The sequence below is a fragment of the Synchiropus splendidus genome, chromosome 4 (genome assembly GCF_027744825.2).
Source record: "Synchiropus splendidus isolate RoL2022-P1 chromosome 4, RoL_Sspl_1.0, whole genome shotgun sequence".
Classification (NCBI taxonomy): domain Eukaryota; kingdom Metazoa; phylum Chordata; class Actinopteri; order Syngnathiformes; family Callionymidae; genus Synchiropus; species Synchiropus splendidus.
The window spans coordinates 12,829,975-12,852,552 of NC_071337.1; the positions used below are offsets into that span (position 1 = coordinate 12,829,975).

At 41.7% G+C, this 22,578-nt stretch overlaps 1 protein-coding gene across 5 annotated transcripts in view; it reads left to right on the forward strand.

Moving 5' to 3' along the window:
* The window catches only part of csmd3b (CUB and Sushi multiple domains 3b), a 344,162-nt gene that overhangs the window by 292,487 nt on the left and 29,097 nt on the right, over positions 1-22,578 (forward strand). For 2 of the 5 annotated variants that reach the window (XM_053862607.1, XM_053862608.1), the window contains 18 exons: positions 1,314-1,418; positions 1,496-1,614; positions 2,965-3,034; positions 3,254-3,370; positions 3,747-3,956; positions 4,045-4,233; positions 4,380-4,557; positions 9,338-9,483; positions 13,055-13,135; positions 13,367-13,480; positions 13,573-13,761; positions 14,064-14,210; positions 15,561-15,749; positions 16,307-16,492; positions 16,589-16,783; positions 17,977-18,150; positions 18,808-18,981; positions 22,272-22,445. In XM_053862607.1, coding sequence (XP_053718582.1) covers positions 1,314-1,418; positions 1,496-1,614; positions 2,965-3,034; positions 3,254-3,370; positions 3,747-3,956; positions 4,045-4,233; positions 4,380-4,557; positions 9,338-9,483; positions 13,055-13,135; positions 13,367-13,480; positions 13,573-13,761; positions 14,064-14,210; positions 15,561-15,749; positions 16,307-16,492; positions 16,589-16,783; positions 17,977-18,150; positions 18,808-18,981; positions 22,272-22,445 — 2,757 coding nt within the window. Of the gene's footprint in view, positions 1-1,313; positions 1,419-1,495; positions 1,615-2,964; positions 3,035-3,253; positions 3,371-3,746; positions 3,957-4,044; positions 4,234-4,379; positions 4,558-9,337; positions 9,484-13,054; positions 13,136-13,366; positions 13,481-13,572; positions 13,762-14,063; positions 14,223-15,560; positions 15,750-16,306; positions 16,493-16,588; positions 16,784-17,976; positions 18,151-18,807; positions 18,982-22,271; positions 22,458-22,578 lie in introns of all 5 variants that reach the window. The other 3 variants (XM_053862604.1, XM_053862605.1, XM_053862606.1) reach the window with 3 other exon arrangements.

Sequence of the window (22,578 nt, forward strand, 5' to 3'; positions counted from 1 at the left end):
GGTGCTCACGCAGAAAATAAAAATCTTATCTCTACGTGCCAAAAAAAAATCTGTCCTGAATGGGCTTTCTTCTTCATTTATAACTTGGAGTTCGTCTTATTTATTTTTGTAAATCTAGTTTTTGAGAATAAAATATATGGTTGGAAAAAAGAACGATATCCACTGAGTGAATAAATAGATGAATGCTTTTCTTCAAGTTATGCTATTATTTTGAGAAATGTACCAACTAAAGCTGATTTAAGCAGAAGCCCAGAAGTGTGGACCGTCCCGGCTTGTTTCAGCGTCTGTGGGAGTACTTAGCTAATGGACAAAATAAATGCGAAAAGAACTGGACACAACAATGTCTCCCACTCAGACTCCTACTCCACTTTAATTCGCTGGCCCTTTTACCAACTTTATAATCGTTTTATGAAAATCGAAATGTCCACAGAGCTCAAAAGTGACATTTCTTCTGTTGCCGTACTCTATAGAAGTTCCTATAATCCACCCGGTTCAATGGAAATGGACGTTTAGCAACTGTGTGAATGAGAATGTGTTCAGTCAGGTGTATTGATCGCCATTCACTCATGTGGAAGGAAGGTCACTGAGGGAGTCAGCTAAAACCAGGTTCATTTTGGAGGACAAGGTCACATGTCATTCAACAAAGTTTTTAGGTCTTGGTCATGTCAACATGCAAAAGACCAACAGGAGACAGGCTGAGTCAAGGCCAAGGCGTCATTTGTCATATTGCAAACCTGAAAAACGAAGCTAAACATTGTTTACACCACTTATCATTAGTGGTGCGCTGGTGAAGCTTCATGAAACAGTGTCCTCATTTTCAGAGTCCACTACATGGCACTCTCTGCTTGTTTGCCTTTGCACAATAAATAAGGCCTCAGTAAAATGACGCATCACTTTTTAAACCAAGAGCGCCACCTTCTGAGCTCTGGAATGAAGTCACTGTTTCATGAAGCTTCTTCACTGCTTCATACTGACCGACTGCTTTTTTTTAAAATGATAAATTAGGCTCAATAGAGAGAGCACATTTGGTATTAGCCTGCTCTCAACTAGCCTTCACAAAAAACCTTGAGTCCAGCTCAACCAAAACTGAGTCTGAATGCGGTCAGCACTGAGACCTCGGAAATGTGGCCTCAAACTATTCTACTACAAAACTAGTAGCAACTAATTTCAGTGAACCACGTCTTTTTGAGTCACTTGGCTCGAAACAGTCAGTAAAAACAAATGTAAGTGGACGCTTCAAATAAAGACTTGTTTGATTTATGTCAAATTCAGGAAGTGAAGGTTTTTAGTTGCCGCTTCTTTTCTTGTTACAGGAACCACCATCCCTCCTCTCCTAAACAGTACTTCCAACAACCTTTACCTGAGTTTCAGCTCAGACATCAGTGTCTCAGCTGCTGGTTTCCACCTGGAATATACAGGTATGATTTCCTTCTTGACTTCATATCCACTTCTGAAGTGTTCAAGGATGGTGATTGTGATGTAAATCTTTTTGCAGCTATCGGTCTAGAATCTTGTCCGGAGCCCCAAACTCCAAACTATGGATTAAGACAAGGAGACAGATTCATGGTTGGAGACGTTGTGCAGTTTTCCTGTGAGCAAGGATACTCCCTTCAGGTAAAACACCTTGAAAACTAAATGAGTCCAAGAGGTATGTTGTTATCATTTTACTTGGTCATGAGTAGGCAAGCTACTTTGCTCATTAATAAGCGATTATTTATTAATAATCTTTCTAAGGTGCTTACATTATGACCCCGAAGAACTGCAAATGAAACTTTTTTTGCTTTGGCAAAAGCATCATCTCCTCTCAATCCTTGCAGATTTAGAAATCCTGATGATGCATTGGCATGCTTTATGCAAATATGTGGGGAGTCTTATGACCTTGCTGTTTCCTTGCCATTTGGCCAAAACATTAATCCGGCTGCTGCAGCAAACAGCCAGCAGGAGAAAAAAAAAGGAAACCTAAACAAACTGATCATACCAGCCCGTCTTTGTGGGGATGCTTGACCCTGTAGAGAGGATGAGGGGAGGGTTTATCAAAACCAAAGTCCCATCTCTCAGTGACTTTCACGTCTCTCTAAGGGGGAGTGATACCATAGATAGACGGCGTACATGGTTGATCCAGTATTACTTGTCATCATTGGTAATATTTGCTGTGTGTCTTCTCACCCGAGCAAGCAGAAAATTGTGTTTCTTTTTTTTGGCTTGTCTTCTTTTTAAAAAGACAGCAAGATTTTATCGCCGGCTTTCCAGGTGGCGGCATATATAGGCCATCTGTTTTCCCCTCATGTTCGACTTTGATTCAAATCATCTTTCTGTTGTGACCTTCAATGTCCCTCCATGTAAAACACATGCTTTCATGTATTCTGATTTCACGGCTCAGAGGACACAACTTCTTGTTTGCATCCTCCCCTTCTATATCCTCTAAAATATTCTCTTTAATCTCCAACAAAGTATGCTATATTCTTGTTAGATACATTCTTTGTATCACCACTTGTTCACTTTCGTGTCGCATCCCCTCAGCATTGATTTTGCAACGCTTATTCGGTGCTCCAGATTTCAACCTGCTTGGACATGCCTGCCTCAAACTCCCACAATGCGAAGGTTTAGGGATTAGGAATGCTTCCAATCTTAATCCATTAATGTCATTAAATCCACCCTCTCTAGGTTTGAGGTGCTGCCATGTATGGCTGCTGCTTCCCGCTCTCACGGACTGAGACCCGTTGGCACTGAGTCGCCTTCAAACTCCTCTCTCGGATGGTTTCTCTTGCTAAACATCCAACTTTACTTGTGTTTACTCATCTACTGAATAATGAACGTCTTCTGATTCCTGTGCAGTGTTCTGCTCTAATGCAGGTTGTCCCTCCTTGTACTTGGAGGCGGGATGGTGTCACTTTGCAGAGCATGAATATAAAAGCTGGGATGAAGCTTCAAAGATCATCTCATGTTATGCTTTTGTGTTCGTAGGGAAACGCTCACATCACTTGTATGCCTGGACCAGTGCGGAGATGGAACTATCCTGTGCCACTGTGTCTGGGTAGGCGTTCTCCAGTGCCATAAAACATTCTCTAAGTGGTACATGAGGGTGGCATTTGCTTTTGCTTTTTTCTATTTGTACATTATAACCTTGCTAGATAATTATGGCATCACTTAGAACAGAAACAGACATAGGACCTCTGTTCATGCTGCTTTCTTCTGAAAGTCTGGCAGTGGCTCCACTGTGGTTCTGAATTTGTTGCATACTTTTCTTCTGCAGCCCAGTGTGGTGGATCCCTGACTGATGTAAGTGGAGTGATCCTGAGCCCAGGTTACCCAGGCAACTACCCCAGTGGACTGGACTGCACATGGACAGTTAATTTACCTGTTGGATTTGGTGAGAATGCACTGTAATTTTTAGTAAGAAACTGCTTATTCTTTCTTTTTTTGCTCCTTTTTCGGTGTGTTGTGGATTTGTATTGACCCACTGTAAGAGTCAGCGCTTGCCTGTCCCATACCAAATAACAGAGTAGCACATTAAAGACCTTTTCTGTTGAGCAATTGTTGTTTGGCAACATAGGAGGATGGTTTGCAACACCATTTGGATCTACTTTCTACTATCCTTGTCACTCATACTCACCCCTGACATCCCACCCTGCCTGCACTCTCCTCTTGACCTCCCCAAATCTCTGTCTATTTTTTGCCACAGTCACTGTCATGCTACAGTATACGCTCAGTCCAATCCCATATGTTTTTTGTTTATTTGCTTTTAGGCATCCACCTTCAGTTTGTCAACTTCTCCACTGAAGCGATCCACGATTACCTAGAAATCCGGAGCGGAACGCTCGACACCGGCACAGTCATCGATCGGTTCAGCGGCCCCATCATGCCCAAACCTTTGTTCAGTACCACCCACCAGACCAGCTTCTTTTTCCACAGTGACTATTCGCAAAACAAACCAGGATTCCACATCACATATCAAGGTGAGCGTTGACATGCTGCTCACAATGATTTGTCTTTGTGTACGAACCGAACCTCTTCAATTATGCCAACTTCTCCTCGTCACTGCAGCGTACCAGCTCCAGAGTTGTCCTGACCCCCGGCCTTTTAGAAATGGCATCGTGATTGGCACAGACTTTAGCGTTGGGATGACGGTGTCTTTTGAATGTCTGCCTGGATATTCCCTCATCGGGGAGGCCTCACTTACATGCTTGCATGGAATCAGTCGGAACTGGAACCATCAGTTGCCAAGATGTGAAGGTATACAGCCCATACTTTTCTCTTTATTGTGCTTTAATCGGAGATTTATACTCAAACTTATTCTCTATTCTCAGTCACTACATTATAAATGATGATACAGTACATGCCGTCCACAGAGACAATCATTGTCCCAATGTATTTTGCAGCTCTGTGCGGTGGTAACATTACGTCCCTGAATGGAACCATTTACTCTCCTGGTCACCCTGAAGAATACCCCAACTTCCAGGATTGTGTTTGGAGTGTAAGAGTTCCTCCTGGTCATGGCATCTACATCAATTTCACTGTGCTGAGCACTGAGCCCACATATGACTACATCACTGTCTGGTAGGTTTCTTTAAAAAGCGCTACATATTTCTTCCCCATTTGTCATGAGTTTGTTGGCACAACACATTCTCACTCCCATGGTGGGGGACTTTTGCGTCCCAGAGTGAACCAGAAGTCATCCAACTGTTTTTCGTGTTGTTGTGTTCGACGTTCAATTGTAGCACATTTCCGCCATGTCTCCTGGCGCCATAGGCATCGAGTATGCAAAAGAAGGACCACCACAGAGCCTTCACCCAACCCCGTCCTTGGAACGTCACGTGGGAGGGGAAACATGTATCTCCTTAGAAATGCCAATGCGTCAACATGCAACCTCGGTGTCAATATTGGACACTCTAGTCCATTTGGCAGTAGACGATATGCGATGCCTTTGAAGTGAGAATGTGTCTGTTCACCTCAAACACGTGTCACCGAATTGTTCAATATATTTGTGGTACTAAAGTTTATGGAATTGTACCCGTCCATTTCGAACATTGCTACTGTGGCTGATTACGCTCTGAGAGATCACGGAGTTGGTATTGTTGTTCAGCAATATATCCACCAGGGGGAGCTAACAACTGTCACAGGTTGATGAAACAACAAACTCCAAAACAAACATGGCGACTATGGAAGAAGAATTGATCTAGGTACCTCTTGCACAAAAGACTAAAACTGAGGCGGTGTTGCAGGAGGCGGCAGTCGGTGTCACTGCCTGATGTGGTCCACCGGAAATTCCAGTGCTGGAACCTGAAATTGTGCATGTTTAACCAACTGACGTTTACTAGTAACTTATTAAAATATATTTTTTACTACTAGAGTAAAAAATACATTACTAGGGCATGCGCTCACCAGTAAGCCAGTTAGCCGGTTAATTCCTACTCCAGCACCATCTTTTCCGGTGGACCACATAAGGCCAACCAGATCGTACTTATGCATGCGCATAAAAACATATAATTTCCAGATTTCACTGTTAAATATAGACTATATTAACAACTATTAAAAAAAAAAAACTTTACGCGATGTGAACACAATTCGTAGACCTTGCACGTGCATATTTCTAACATTCGGTTCAAGTCCCGGAACTTCCCACTGTTTGCTTTGCTTTAGTTATTATTCCTATAGGTCCACGAGGTTGTCAGCAGTATAGCTGACTGATCTACCTTAGACATCCGACAAACATTTCTTTTTTACCGGTATCGGAGCACGTTCATGAAGGGAGGCATACTCCAGGGCTGGTCACTAATTGGCAAACTTCCGCAAGTCTTGCTTTGCTGCGGAGGATTCTCCTTTAATAAAAAGTTCCCCGTACATGACTGCACTCTTGTCACGTTTTAATGATCTTTCTGTGCCCATAAGTCTTAATCACTGGTGTCTCATTCATTGCACCGTTAGAAAAAAAAAAGGCAGCAGCCTTATATCATGTATAAAAAACATTCCTCTCCCCCAACCTTGACTTCTCACCTCATTATTCTTTCTGAGCAAAGCCACCGTCAGCAATAGCCGACATTTTGTCAATGCAGGTGTTTAAATCCTGTAGAGATAACATGTTGCTGAGATCTGTAGGTACAGCACAGCAGCACCACCGTAAATACACCTAACAATACACCTCCTGTAGTTGTCTTGTCACAGTCCTCTCAGTGAAAACCAAAGTCCGGTCACTATAAATAGATGGCAGGACGTAATCCCACACTTTAGAAAGTGTCACACAGCTAGAGAGGAGAGGAATGGATAAGCAGTGTTTTCTGCGTGAGAAAGTGTTTGTATTTTTTTCTTGTATTTTCGGTCTGTCACAGAAAGGGCTTCGCTTGATACATTTGCTCAGCGGCTTCAGTGTCACGACTGTCAGCCTCCCCCATTTTCAGGCTGTGACTTTTCCGCAGCTGCCCACAAGTGTTTTGAAGGCATCATATTCCCACTGAGGATCGCAGGGGTTTTTGTTTTTTCACAATAGGATCCTGCTCACGCAGCCACACCTTTTGAAACACAAACAAGATGTTTTGAAGGTTTTTCATGACAGTATTTGAGATTGTGCCAAATGTTAAGGGTGTCTAAAAACTGTAAATGTAATTTTGAATATGTTTTTGGAAAAAGTAAACAGAGTGATGTACACCAGTCTATATTTCTATGTTTGAATCACAGAATGACGCCCAACTCTGCTCCTATCATTAGTTTTGATTTAAAATGACCACCTTAAGAGCACCACGGAGCAGTGGATGCTGGGACATCTGGTAGTGTCAGCAGGAGAGATGCACTTTGCTGAGTCAGGTGGCGAGATTTTTATTTTTTTCAGTGGCTCTCATGCACTTGTTCATGGATTAGCGAGAACCACGTGTGTCTAAGTGGCTGACATGGGTTTCTTTAAGTGATGGCTAATGTATCTCTGAACCATTAGCTGGTACCAAGATTTTCAAAAATGAATAGGGAGAAAATGGCCTCTCCCAAGGATGTTACTTTGCCTTTTATTTGGCATAGTCCTTGTGCATATGGACCTTACAATTAGATTTTCTTTTAAATGGGGCCATTTTCCTAATTTTCCTGATGTGCATTGAAAATTTGAGCTGCATACAAAAACTGCATACGTGTCCCTCCGAAAGTTCTGATCTACTTGAAATTTGCATTAGTTTTAGGTTTTTTTTAGCTTTACATTTTTGTCTTTCTAATTCAGTTAGTTTGGAATTGGTTTTTAATCTGGGTTGGCTTAGTTTTAGTTTTTGTAAAACATGTTTAACAGCTCCTATACGTGCGATAACTGCACTGCATGATGCGTACACACAATACATTTGAACCCGGATGAGATTATTGACTCTTGCTGCTCGGGTGTTTTAAATTTTGCTTGTAGGGAAGCGCCGAAGCTTCTGAAGGCGGTTGTCTAGATGTCCCAGTGTCAATCAACACAGCATCCTCCCGTTCTTTTTCTTCTTTTTTTTTTGTTCCGCCGTCTAGACTAACATTGAACTGTGCTGCTTTGTCATAATTTTCACCATTGTGCTACTCAGCGTTGTCAGGTTTTCAGCACAGGTGACGTCAATGACCTTGACATGCCACATCTGTCCTTCAGCTGTCGTAAAACCAACCAAGCTAAAATGACCATTTCGGATTTTAAGGAAACAAAGGACAATTCCGCTTTCACTTTAGTTTGTTTTTATCAGTTTTCTAAGCAGAAAATTAACTTTCAGTTTTAATTTATTTTTATTTCATTTTATGAGAATGTTTTACAAAACAAGTTTTCACATTTTCAACTATAATAAGCTTGGTTCCGACATCAGAAATTCACAGCATCTTGTGAAAGTCTGTTTGAATGAAGTGGCTAAAATGTTAAAACACACTAACCACATGACGTGCCACTTCCACACAGAACATTTATAAGCCTGAATTGGGCCCCTTTAAAACCTCCTACTGCTCAAACATAGCTGAAGTTAATAAGTCAAAACTGCACCGCGGCGCCTGTCTCACTCACTCCCCACGCTTCCAGGCGGCTGAGCTTTGTGCCGTCCTCCCGTCGCTGATTCCGTCAATTTGGTGAATTTGGTCGCACAGCTTGTGCCTGACCTTGCTGTCGACTGGAAAAAGTGGTCAGATTACCAAAGGTGCGGCATGAAAATACACCAACCTGTTCAACTCACAGCCGCATCCCAGAGCCGCGAAGCTGCTTTCCTGTTGAGAGGACAGTGTCAGTGGTCAAGGTGTGATTCTGGCGGCGATTTCCTGTGGCTGCTGACGGTCAGCTAGCCCTGCTAATTGGAATCACACTGGGAAGCATCTCTACCTGACTCCATTATTCATCACCGTAGATGTCTCAGCGCAAATTGAAGTACACACTTCAACCCCGTCAGCTCGATACATGGGAGAAACAGCCCCCAGTTGACGTCAGTCAACCTCCTGCATAGGCTTCTATATATCTCCTCTTAATGGGCCTCATCCAAAACATATTCACCGGCAGCAAATGGTGTCATTTCAAGTCATAATGATACCTTTTAATCACTGATAATTGGGTTGCTATTGGTTTGTTCTGGTGCGGCAGCTGGAGTTTTCTAAATGAGGCTGGTGGCTTCACACAAAGACTCGGACCGGTGCAGCGCACAGATAATACTCAGAAAGCTGTTTGAGGCTGGTGGAAGAGTGATGATAATAATAGCGCTTTACAAATTAGGAGTTGCATCTGGCAGGTTTTCAAAATATTTGTGAGAAGAGCAGTGCTATGGAAGATTGGGCCTCGTTCTCGAAAAAAGCAGCCATATTATGTGAAGTCTTTATCCATATAAATATGGAGGAAATGAGAAGAGCTTATTTCGGCTGCACACTTCCACGGTTACTGACGACTGAAAGTGCAGTTTGTTGCCTTGCTATCGAGTCAATATGGCAGCAATTCAGAGGTTGAAATAGACAATAATTTGCTCTCAGTCTCATAAAGAAAGCGTCATTAAGGGAACTATCACACTCCATGAGAGGAGCCTTTGAATTTCTTGTGTATGTTTGGCTTTTTCTGCAAATTTCCATTAAGATGGCTGCACTCAATGATGAAAAAGAGCATCGGGCGGGTCAGATCAGGGCCACTGATGTTTGTTGATATCAGTGAGTGCTCAAATATATGGCCGAGTTTGTGCTGCTCAGATAGATTTAATTGGATCCTGTAATTTTTTTTGCCGTTGGTGCTTGACACCGGCGACCGTGGGTCAAATCATGATCGCAATAACTAGCTTTGGGAAACAAACTTGAAGCTTGAGTTTGACTCATATTGCAATGTTCAGGAACTGTACTTTCCACTTTCACTTCTAATCTGCCTGTTTTTTCTTCCTCACTACAGGGATGGTCCGGACCAATCGTCCCCCCAGATCGGCCAGTTTAGTGGAAACACAGCACTGGAGTCCGTCTATTCAACCTCCAACATCATCCTCATCAAATTCCACTCCGATTTTTCTGGGGCTGGCTTCTTTGTGCTGAGCTACCACGGTAGGTTACAGGTGACATTCCAGGCTACATCTTCTGCTGGCTCGGCATCAAAACTCAAGGGTTTTCTATGTGTCTGTGAATACTCTGCTGGGTGCTGTTTGTCATAAGCTCATTTTCAATGATCATATGGAGCCACTTTCCAGGAAACACTAAAGCTGATTTTTTTTATTCAAAACATTTTTATTCAACATTCAAAACACTCAAAATACTTTAGTCATGTATCAATATGAATATAGCACAGTGAAAAAATGCTATATTCCAAATAGCATAGTGAAACATGAAGATGATAAAATTGTAAAACAACGAATGAATTAAACAGTTGTGATCTGAGTGATGTGATAATATCAGGCTTTATTATTTGATGTCAGCTCAGGGACTTTCTCTGAGGATACTTAATTGTTCCAGTGATCTTGTCATAAGCTTTAGGATCAGACGAGGAATCCTGAGAGCATAGTGAGGACTTTTATGATGATAAGCCCACAGCGAGGGGAATCTGCAAATCAATAGCTCCTCTCATCATGTCGTGAAAGCTTTTCTTGGGCTTAGCTCTCTCAGACCTGGACAGTGGGAGCCTGGGTGATCGACAGATGACGACAGAGTTCAGACAGACCGAAGTCATGACAACCGGGATTGACTCTTAGAAAGTAAGAAATCGATGGTTACATGTGTTTGCTGGCTCATGGACAAAAGACAGTCAGGAGACAGGCCTTGTCAGAAAACTTGATGCGGTCGTGTAAAACAGTCGCCGAGGTGAGAAAAGAAGCTCTTGTCGTAAAGCATGGAGTTATGGGAGTGCCCTTGAGTATGACGGCAGACATCAAAACAGGACTTAAGCTACATGACTCTAACACTGAGATGCCAAGTTGACTGAAGAACTTCTTTCAAAGTCGAGCTGAGTTTCCAGATATTGTTCTTCATCCTTGAGCAAAGATTTGCTCGCAATGTTGCGTGAGACGACTGAAGAGCCCCCATCAAAAGCACATTTAAACATGAATCCAGATGAGGTGGCAACTTGCGTGTGTCTTTTTAAAGGTCCTTGATGTAAAACCAGCAGGTGTGAGTATTGTGTTTTCATTCACACATTACAAAATACTGGTCGATTGAAAAGTCTGTATGTGGAACTCCTTTACCATGAAATATGAATTAGAATATTGAAGGCTAGTTTAGCATTTATCTCCACCATATATGGCTACACCCCTTCACCGACTCATAACACGAAGACCCGACCTACAACACATCTGTCTGGATAACTGTCGACATTTAACGTCTCAGTCTGTTGGATGACAAAGCTCAGATATGGATGGATGAAATTTGAATGCAGTTATCAGGCTTTTGCTGGCAACAAAATAATTTGGAGTGAATTCCAACTCCTCCCATAATACTCAATCCTAACCCTCAACCTTTGCCCTCACTACCAAAATGTGTGACTTAGAAATGGGACCCATTAAATGCAGGTACATCTTCAGGCTCTGGGGGGCAGCATTTCGCACAAATGGCACAAGAAGAAGAAGATAATAAAAAATAAAATAGAAGTAAATGTCATGGAACAATGAGGTAAATAATTCATAAACTGGCTGTAAACTAAGTACACTGTTTTTTGTGATATTCATTTCTCCATTAACAAAGAATGTACTTACATATGTAGCTCATTTTGGTACCGGTTTCGATGCCATTACTGTATGCAAAGCATTCTGGGTAGTCTGGGTATTCAATCCCAAGGTAGGTGGGGGGAAGTCACAAAACTGAGGACTACACTATCCACAATTTTGCTCAACTTAACATCCCACTGTAAGAACTGGGACAGTTCGAAGTGCGCTAGGTTGAGGATTAAGGAAGGAATTGGAATTCACCCCAGGTGGGTCAAATTTGTCCCCCTTTACTTTGACATATTTGGTATAACTTGTGTTTTGTTTTTGTCAGAGCTCCGTAGGTGGAGCTTCATTATTATTGGAAGCCAAAGATTTTAGAGCAGAGTGCCACCGAGCAGACAGTGTTTCACGAAGCCTCAACGCAGTATAGATACAGTAGGCATGTTTCAGTCGGCACATAATAATTATTTAACTAGCAATGTGCAAATATTGTGATCAGAAAATGAGGCATAGATTACCGTAACATGTAAGGAGAATAAAAACATGCACTAGGATATTTTTTTCTATATATTAAAGATGTCTAAAATATGCATTTGTTATTTAGTAATTCATGGGGTAGAGTTCATATCATATTTAGAATGTATCTTAAAGTACTAAAGGAGTAGTTCTCGAGGAGATGAGAAAAAAACAACCTTGAAATGAGAATGTGTTTGTGTCCTGAATACATTGATATAGTGACGCAGACCAGGCAGTGTTTGATAATGTTGTCATGGATGCAAGATTGTGAAAAGCGATGTGACATGAATCTGGAAGCAGCTATAAAAATGCTCTTGGAGATTAGTGAGATCAATGGCTCCTCTTCTCCTGGACACACGAATCCACACATGCATTTAAACTCGCCCCCCCAACACAGTCCAGAGGGCTTTGATATGCATGAGAGCAGCAGATACTATTGGCAGGTCTCATTTTCATAGTCAATTTCATCCTGACTTATAACCCCCAGCCCTCCTCCTTCCTCTCCAGCGCCCCTTGCTCTCTGTAGTTTCTCTCCCTCGCTCTGTCTCTTTGCTCTTCTCTCTGTTAGTAAGTGATCTATGGTCATGCAGCAATATTGATTACTGCCTTTCAGCCAAGTTGCTGCAAATTCTCTCCCTTATTCTAATTCAGGAGGAGGCTGTGTTCATGTTGTCTCTCATCTCCAAACAGTTGACATGAAGGGAAATACTGAAGATGCGGAAGCAGAGTAACATGCAGATGGAAACCCATGAGGCTTTACTGTATGAAACTGGCTTTTCAAGAAACTATTTTTAAAGAAACCATTGTTTATAATGAATAATTGGTTTATAATGAATCAATGAATGTCCCAAAAAACAGGGTCAATATATTAATGAATTGAGCGAGAGAGAAGTAGACGGCTCGAGAGAAATGGATGAATGGATTAGATTTATAGAGCTGGAAAAATGATGGATCAAAAACCTTTTTGTGGCTGGATGGATAATGAGAAAATAATGACTGAATGATGGGGTGGTGGAAATAGACTGGTGGAGAGATGGATGTGTGGATGGATGGAAAGTTGGACTGGATAGATGATTTACAAGTCCTTGTAAACCGTGATGAATGGGTGAATAGATATGAAGGCCTGAATGCCTTTTCAGTTTGAGTGTTTACATGTTGTTTTCGAGTGAATCGTCATAAGGCCAATAAAAATGAGATTTTTTTTTCTCTGTGTGAGTGAGAACAGGACCTACTATCACGTACGTACTGTGGGATGTTATAAACAATAACAGATCTATATGATGATAATGCAATACGTGAGTATCCAGTGTCTATTTTTTTATCGTCTTCACATCAGAAAACACATTATTTTATGTCCAGAGACGCGAAAGTCAATTAAATTTTTCAGTATTTTTTTGCCCTGGTGGAGAGGAAAGGCTGACCTAATTGACTAACCTATATTTTCTCTGCTGTGCTTCACCTCCTAGCCTATCAATTAAGGGTCTGCCAGCCTCCTCCAGAAGTACCCAACGCTGACATACTGATGGAGGATGGAGAGCTGGAGATAGGTGAGCTGTTTGTGTGTCAGGTCTCAAGACCTGTCATTTTGATGGAGGCTGCTAACAAGATGGGAACTTTTTCTGCTGCCGTCTAATAATAGAAGCTGTCTTGCCTCTGAAGCCTGTGGAAAGGGTGCAGATTGAAAATATGTTTTCCCAAAAGCACAATATTGAGTGAGCAATTATACCAGTGTCGGGTTATCATTATTTGATTTTGCTACCTTGCACATTGTTCCCTAGGCGATATCATCAGGTATCGATGCCATCCTGGATTCTCATTAGTCGGCAGCGAGATACTAACCTGTCGCTTAGGAGAGCGGCTGCAGATGGATGCAGCGCCCCCAACATGTCAAGGTACCTCACCACCAAAAGGCTGCTTGAATGTGACCGAATCTGTTGTTTTTAACGCCACTGACAAATACTTTTTTTTTTTTTTTTTTTTGCAGTCCAATGCCCGGCTCACGATGTGCGATATGACTCATCTGGTGTCATTCTGAGCCCTGGTTGGCCGGAAAGTTACCCGAATCTCCAAATGTGTTCGTGGAGTGTCACAGTGGAAAAAGGATACAACGTTACCATCACTTTTGAAAGCTTCCACACGGAGCGAGAGTTTGACGTTTTGGAGATTATTGATGGTAACATAAAGCAGAGTCACTCACGTTGTTTTAGAGTTTGTTTTTCTCTCTATTGTATACTAATATACTAATATAATTTGTATATATAGTTGTATATCTGTATTACAGTTGTTTAAATCTGGTTTGTAAAATATCAAAGAAATGCAACCCAGCATTTTTTTCGCAGTAGCTCTGTGTTGAATCTTTTCTTCACGTCAGTTATTATAGCCAAGGTTCTTATGAAATATACTTTTACAACTGCAGAACTGCAGTCTTGTTACACAGAACAAATGCATTCATTCATTCTTGCTCCCTTCTCTCAGGTCCGACAGCCAACAGTCCCACTTTGGCGACACTAAGTGGGGACCTACCGACCCCTTTTAACCTTACAACATCTGGCCACCAGTTTCTGGTCCGTTGGGCTTCAGATCATGGCACAAACAAGAAAGGCTTTAAAATTCGCTATGTTGGTGAGTACCAAAGTATGTATCCCAACTTTACTCTACTACTTATCATACACAATGTTGCATGTAAATACAGAATGATGGAGATAGACAGAAGAATTAAGCTACTTGGTTTAAAAGACAAATGAAATCAAACTTTTGCAAAATGCAATGGGTTCATTTATTTTATTTGGAGCCAGTTTGTACCAGCCTTTCTCTGTCTATCTCCAGCAGTGATTTGCTGATAAGAAAAAGTGGTTTATAAATCCAAAACATGAAGCTGAGAGATCAGAGTTGAGAGTTCATAGTCCTCACATTTGATGTGGAACAAAGTCGAAGTACTGTCCAAATTTACCTGTAGTTTCATGTCAACTGAATTTCTCGTTTGTTGAGACAAATAGTTTTTTCTTTAATTTTGCCTCAATATATTTTTGATAGCAGTAGGTATTGGAATGTTGCTGGTCTTTTATCAGATTCAAAATGTTCTTACATTACACATCTTTGTTTGATTGAAATATTAAGGGCACAAGACCAAATTGTGTCCAAGACTAGTGTTGTTTTTGGTCATGTAGAATCACAGGCCAGTTCCTATGTCAGATAGAAGTAGAAACCCATCTTTAATTTGTGGTATGATACATCTCTGTCTGCTTATTTTAAGTCTTAGTAAAACATCACACGTTGTTTTAAGCCAGACAATGTGAATAAATGCTGCAAAAAGACATTGTATTTTTCACCCCATGGTGGCTAACCCCCATCCAGACTGCTGTGACACTGAAGGGATGTCCCTGAAATATCTGACAGTGTTTTTAATATTCATGTGGTTTTTGTTTGTCATAGTGAGTATAATCACCAGAATAGTCACAATGTTTTTGGTTTATTTTTAGCTGTTTTGTATGCCAGATTTCATACAATATTCCATTTTGTGACCTTTATAGGTGCATGTGAACCCACCACTGTTTGGTATAAACTCACAGAATGGAGGCAAAGCTTGTGTTGCATAGGAAAATACAGGGACATCGAAATGCGTGATTACGTCACAAAAAATACTTCAGAATTAGTCTGAAAATCAGATTTCATCATGTAAAAACCACCACAATCAGCATCAGTTAATTTGCTCATTTATAGTGTTGTTAAACTTGCACAGTGTCTTTAAACACTCTTCCAACAAATCTTTAAATTATTACCATGTCATTACTCGTAAATTTGCGAACAAACCAAACATCACTCAGAGCTGTATCAATCTAGCCGCCAAGTGTTTTGGCACTAGGACAACTGCCCATGTTTGGAAATGAAATACCGGACTGTCTTCTGTCTGAATATTTGATGTTTCCGCTTTAATAAGTTCCAGTGTAGTTAACATGTGTTCCCCCTCTGCAGCGCTCTACTGCTCCACGCCAGACTCGCCTCTCCACGGCTCCATCTCGTCCCAAAGTGGAGGCCACGTAAACAGTGTGGTGCGATGGGCTTGTGACCGCGGTTACCGGCTCATTGGCAACGGCACTGCAACCTGTCGCCGCTCGCCACACGGTTATCACACTTGGGACTCTCCCGTACCAGCGTGCCAAGGTTTGTTACACGTGATATTGATCTTCAGTGAGCCGCTTGTCTTTCATCTCTTATTCATTCTCGCATAACAATGTAGCTAAAGGCGGAATTTGACTTGTGGAAGTCGATGCCAAAGGGTCAGTCAGTCGGGAATTTGGATTAGGGAATTCTTAATCAAATGTAATGGTGCTTAATGAACCGTTTTTAAAGGGAAAAAACAAACTCCCGAAAGGAGTCTTTTAATCTAAAAACAAAGTGAACGCCAATAACTAAATACGACTGTCATTCCCATGATAGACTGTTTTTTCAATACCTCAAGCTCACAACACATCAGAAGATTGGTTTACTAAACCCTCGCAATAGGTTCACAGTCATTGTTCTCTCAGAATAATCTATGCGGTGCTTTTCATTGAAAGTGTATTGTGAAAAGATGCATCACAATTTGTGCTCTCGAAAGTTTGCTCTATCCAGCATGAGCTCTTCCACGCAAAGCCCTCACAGCGAGGGCTTCACACATATTTTAGGGCCTGCATGTGCCGGTTTGCATCTAAGCTAACATGAATCTTTTCCTCCTAAAGCTGTCTCATGTGGTGCACCCAAGGCTCCAATAAACGGTGGCGTTTTAACAGCTGACTACTCTGTCGGAACAAGGGTTTCCTATTTCTGTAACGACGGGTACAGGCTTTCCAGTAAGGAGCTGACATCAGCCATCTGTCAGCCCGATGGCACGTGGAGCAACCACAATAAGATACCACGGTGTTCTGGTCAGTTGCTGCCAGATATAGACTGCAATCTAAACAACAGTTTTCCGACATTGTGATTCCGTAAAAACAATGTCACTCTTCTCTCCCGTTGTGTAGTGGTTGTATGTCCAAGCATTGGCTCATTTTCTCTCGAGCATGGGCGCTGGAGGATCGTCAATGGGTCGCACTATGAATACAGGACTCGAATCGTCTTTACCTGTGATCCTGGGTACTACAGATTAGGCCCCGCCCATATCCAATGTTTGCCTAATGGTGTGTGGAGCTGGAGAAATGAGAGACCGCACTGTCAAGGTAAGTCATTAAATTCATTCAGTAATTTTTTTTCCTAAATGGGGGGTGGAGCTTTTCATAGCGACGAGGAGCAAGAGCTGTCCATCTCACGGCAGACGTAGGCTGTGCTTGCTTCCCTCTTGGTAGAGTTAAGGCCCATTTATAATCCCTTTACGTACAAAGTTGTACCCACCCGTTTCAAACGATGTTACCCTCACTGATCACATGCTTCCACATGGTCTTTGTGTTGCTCCTGAGGTTCACCAATATATCCACTAGATGGAGCAGCCCACAGTCAAAAGTTTATGACAAACTCCAAAACAAACATGGCGACTGTGGAAGAAGTATTGACAAAACACCTCTTGTACAAAAGACAAAACAGAGGCAGCGTTGTAGGAGGCAGTGGTCGGTGAGGTTAAATGTATCTCGACAGAGAATTTCCCTACATGTCGGGTAGTAACACCAACATTGCCCCCATGGTTTTTGGTGTTACTGGTCCGTTTGGTCGGTATCCTTAAGCTTTGTGGAAATGTGCAGCAATATGGACAAAATGAATGCAGAGCATACACAGAACGCTCCGTATGGAACGTTGAGCATAAATGGGCGTTTCGGTGGCAAGCAGGCTACAAATGTCCACAACAAAACCCTCTGGTTTATTTCTTTTTCAAAAATAATAATCTGAGTCAATGTGGTCTCCACTGGTCTTTGCAAAAAATCCATTTTAGCTCACCGAAGTCCAAGATAATACAGGGATTGGTTTAGGTATTGTCTGGTCTCAACAGTCTCAACAATTCAAGTACAAGTAACATCTGACTTACTACCGGGATCGGTTCCGACCAACCAGTCTAAGTCGGATTGGACGTAAGCCATATGCCATTCAAAATCGCTCGGGTTATAGGTGCTACTGTAGTGATAGATTGCTGTATGAGAGTGAGAATGCTGGGATTGTATGCTGCCGTAACTGTCATACGCGTTGCCAGCCTGCTACGTGCTGCGGTGCCAGACATTGAATAAGAAAATTAAAAATTAAAAAAGCATCTGCTGGCCATGGGAAGTATATAAGTACGGGTGGACGTAAGTCGAGCAGGTTGTAAGTCGGATGTTACTTGTATGACAATGTAGTATTGTCGTATGTATTGTAGTATTCAAAAATGGGTCCAATCCAACATGACTCCTTTGGATCATTCACTTTTGCTGTGTGTGATGTGCTTTAGTGATATCTTGTGGCGAGCTGCCATCACCGGTGAACGGCAAGAAGATCGGCACTCAGACGACATTCGGTGCCACCGCCATCTTTACATGCGAGGCTGGCTTCATGCTGGTGGGGTCTGCTGTCAGGGAGTGTCTGTCATCGGGTCTCTGGAGTGGAACCGAGACGCGCTGTTTAGGTGAGAGCTTCAACCCTGGTGTTTATGTTGGATTTATATGTGTTTTTCAAAGACTGGCGCCATGTTAGACCTTCATTGTGCGAAGTAGTCGGGAATCCACTGAGGGTTTTTCACAGAACTGATGCCCTGCTCCCTATCTGACCTTGTCTGACTCACAGAAAACCCTATCAGTCTGGACATCTGTGATGTGAGCCTTTTTGGCTTTTGCGTTTGAACTGATACAGTCATTAACATTCCCATCGTCTTCAAATAACTTGTGACATGGTGACCTTTTCCACAGCGCGCAACAGCAGAAAATACTTTCTTCAATGTGATCTGATAAGAACTACATGACTGAACATAACCTCAGCTTATTATGAGCCGCAAATGTTCAAGAAATAAAGTAGCATAATATTCATCACCATCCATTGGATGTCAAGTCAAGTTAAAACAATTGCTGCCCTGAAAATAAAATGGTTTTGATTATCTTGCCAGTATCTGCTTTATAAGAGAAGCTATCCATTTCTGAAACATGGCTGTGGCCCACAGAAAATGTTCAACTCATTTCCGTCTTTCTCGTTTCATCTCTGACATACAGTACCAGTCAGTGGCTATTGAACACAGTAGGTGAAATGTCTGTGGAATCAGTCAAAAACAAACAAAGTGCTTGTGTTTCAGCTGGACACTGCGGGATCCCGGAGGGCATCGTGAATGGCCAGGTTATCGGGGAGAACTTTGGATACCGTGACACAGTCGTGTATCAGTGTCAACCTGGATTTCGGCTCATCGGCTCATCAGTTCGGATCTGTCTGCAAGACAACCAGTGGTCTGGACAGCTGCCCGTCTGCATACGTAAGGAAAACTGCCTCCACTATGGAAAGCATCGCACAGTCCATTTATTTTGTTTAATGTATTTTATTTTCTGCACACGCACCAGTCATAGTTGTTGTTTTGTTTTTTTACTGAGCTTCAGGGATGAAGTGTGATCCAAAACAAACAATCATTATGAGCAAGGACAGATGAAGCTTAAATAAAATGCAATTGGTTTACTTTGGTCTGCTTCAAATTACCAGTTGGTAAGAGCCACACTTCAGGGAAATGTTTAAGCGAGATTAGTAATAATACATAATTGAAGGCATCATTAAAAATAAACGCCTGCACTTTTGGATTTGCTAGAGATCAGACCTAAGAAAAGAAAGAAGAAGAAAAAGAACAAAAAACACAAAACATCTTCGGCATAAAAGACTGAAAAGAGGAAGCTAAATATCCTCTTCCCCACTGTTCATCTGAACTTCATAACCAACATTGTGGACAGAAATATTTAGTCAACCTCGTTCATGTGGTTAAAGGTTTCAATCCAAATTTCCACATTTTTTTCAAATTATTTCTAGACCAAGGTATTTTGAATAAGATCACCTTAAAGCTGCACTCTTAGGATTATGTAAGCAATATAGTTGTTTTCTTTCAGCCCACTTTATTTACATATGTAGAGGATGAAGCCATTCTAATCTGATTTATGCATTTTTAAATAGCTTCAGAGTGGAAACTGGAAAATATGCCTCTACAGTTATAAAGTCTTTTCACCACGGCATGGATGTATCGCTGAATATTTTCTGCTTGTCCATTTGATGCTTAACAAGAGAGTTCCCTGAATTGAAAAAAAGGAAAACTTTCACCACTGTCTTCGTCCATGACTTCTGCCCAACACCTTTGTCTTGACTTCATGTCTTGCTACAGTTGGCATGACATGATATGGTTATAAAGTACGGAGAAACTGTTTCATAACTTATATTTTAAGCTAGCTGGATGTTATTCGTTTTGCCCAACTGTACTTCCTCCCCCTGCTGGGGTCCGGCTGCGACAGACATAGAAATCATCCACAGCAGCGAGCCGGAGCAGGCACACAGCTGCAGGACACATTGATGTGAATGGTGGTGTATTTGCTGCGTCAAAGCAACAGGCTGTTCATGCAACACATGCACTTTGGATTTCACCCACTGCATAAGCTCTTAAAACTAGGTTTTGCTTGTTATAATTGTATTTTTATTCTATTTTTTTCTTTAGTGTTGAGCAGAAACGACAGCACAAAACAGTCAAAATATTCATTTTGATAAATCATTTGAGGAGGCAGAGGACCCCTTGGGCAAAAGCAAGCTGGGGAGAGCTTCGGCATCAAACGCCAGCAAAGCAATGACAATTTTGTAAGCATTACGTCAGAGTGTCGCCAGACCTGACACTCCCAAATGTTCTTGTCTTATTGGCTGGCGTCATTCAACAGTAGGATGATGAGCAGTCAGGTGTCATGTCATGTACGCAGAGTTCTAGTCCTGTAACAGCGGATCATGTAAGCTCATCTGAGTCACCCGAGCCGTGCAGTTCTGACCCAGTTCTAACAGTTTCCACTAATGGATGCATGACTTTAACAAGTTGTCAAGTGTGTGCATCCTCAACTTCAGCTTGATCAATATTGTTCATGTTTGGATAGATGAGGACTATAGTATTCACAACAGATCTAATCACATTATTCTAATAAAAAACGAGATAAAATCAAGCGTCATGCCAAAATATTGAGCCACGTCACATCAAACCGATGAAATCGACAGCATTTTATTTACCTTAAAGTGCTCAAAATGTGCTGTTTTCATACACATGTCTGTAGCTCAGTGTCAGAACTTCGGACACACAGGTGAAAACAGCACATTTTGAGCACTTTCATGTAAATACAAGGTTCATTTCATTTTTCCCCCTTAAAGTTTGTTCGTGCGGCTAATATTCAGGTGCACTCTTTAGTCCGGAATTTACAGCATGTCTAACTCATAACTACATTTGCATTTAAACATGCTGCCTCTTTGTTGAAGCACACTGAAGCAAGCATGACAATTCCTGAAATAAATGAGTTGTTTAATTCTGGCCACAAATCTTTCTTCAACTACCAAAGGTTTTGCTCAGTACATGATTTAAGTAGATAAATGCATATATTTGTGACGTTCTGTTTACTTTGTTTCTTTTTTTGGACATCCCTATTCATATATGCGATGGCCCGTATTATCATAAATTTTCTCATAAAAATAAAAAATAAAAAAAGAATTTACACCGTGTACAACAAGGGGACTGTTAATGTTTCTTTTGATGTAGCTGTTTGACAGTTCTGTATTCACATCAGCATTCCTGTACAAAAGGTCAGGAATCCAGCTGCCATTTTGTTCTGGGTGAGATAAATAGCTGTGCCTCGAGACAAACCCCTGATGTGTTCACCGCGGTGTCCGCATGTCCTGAAGTAGCCTCTCATGATGAGTATTTTCTGGCTTTTTTGGGTAACTCAGGGTGGCGATGGCGGTCGTTTCAAGACCACATACGGCATCAGAATTCATAAATACAAAAATGTGTTGTGTCTCTTTAGCTCAGTTTTGGAAAGAGCTTGTCTAAAGGGAATCATTTTGCATGAAAACTATACAGTATTTATGGAAATGAGAAGCTTAGGGCAACCAAACACTGAATGATGATGTGTGATTTTGTGTTTGAGCGCCTCAGGGTGCGCTTCCAGTGTCAGATATATTTGTGTCATGAGTAAACAAACAAACTCCTGATTCTTCCTGATCAACTAAAAAAGACCTGTCTTCTCTCCTCTCGTCTCCTCTTCACTCACCTCATTTGTTCTTTCCTCTCTTTTGTTCACCTCAACTCGCCTCTCTGTGCCGCCTCATGGTCCTCATTTCAACACCTCCCTCCTCTCCCCTCTCTTCCGTGTCTCTTTACTCTTCCTCCTCAAGAACAGATAATCGAACGTAGCCGACTGAGGAACACTGCTATCTATTCTATCAATCTGATTAAGATGCTGTTTGAAAAATTGTATTTTACGCACTACATCCCAGCCCTGCAGGATGAGTTCTGCTCTATAGTTGAGGCTTGAATTGAATCTCAAACACATCAAGTGCATTTCAAACATATTCTGGTCTTCAATTAAGCGCATTGGAAACATTCTCAATGAAATGGAGACGCTTTTGTAGTTGACGACGGATTTCATTATTTAGAGAGCACAGCTGACTGCTGCTTCATCTGAGTATAATAATGTAATAATAGCATGAACTCAAGGGCAAATATGAAAGTGTAATTCCGCTTCATTCTTATTTTTGTCCGCTCAGCAATCAGTTGTGGCCATCCAGGAAGTCCCATATACGGCCGCACCGTGGGAAACGGCTTCAACCTCAACGATGTGGTCAGCTTCGTGTGCAACCGGGGGTATGAGATGGAGGGGCCTGCTCGCGCTCAGTGCCAGGCCAACCGGCAGTGGAGCAACCCGCCCCCAACGTGTAAAGGTGGGGAAAAAAGTTAAGTGTGTACACCCCGATTTATTTTTCCCTAAACCTTGATAATCGGACTGTTATTTTGTTTTATTTATTTAAGTTTATTTCCATCTCATCCATCGACCATTACGTTTGTTAGCAGTGT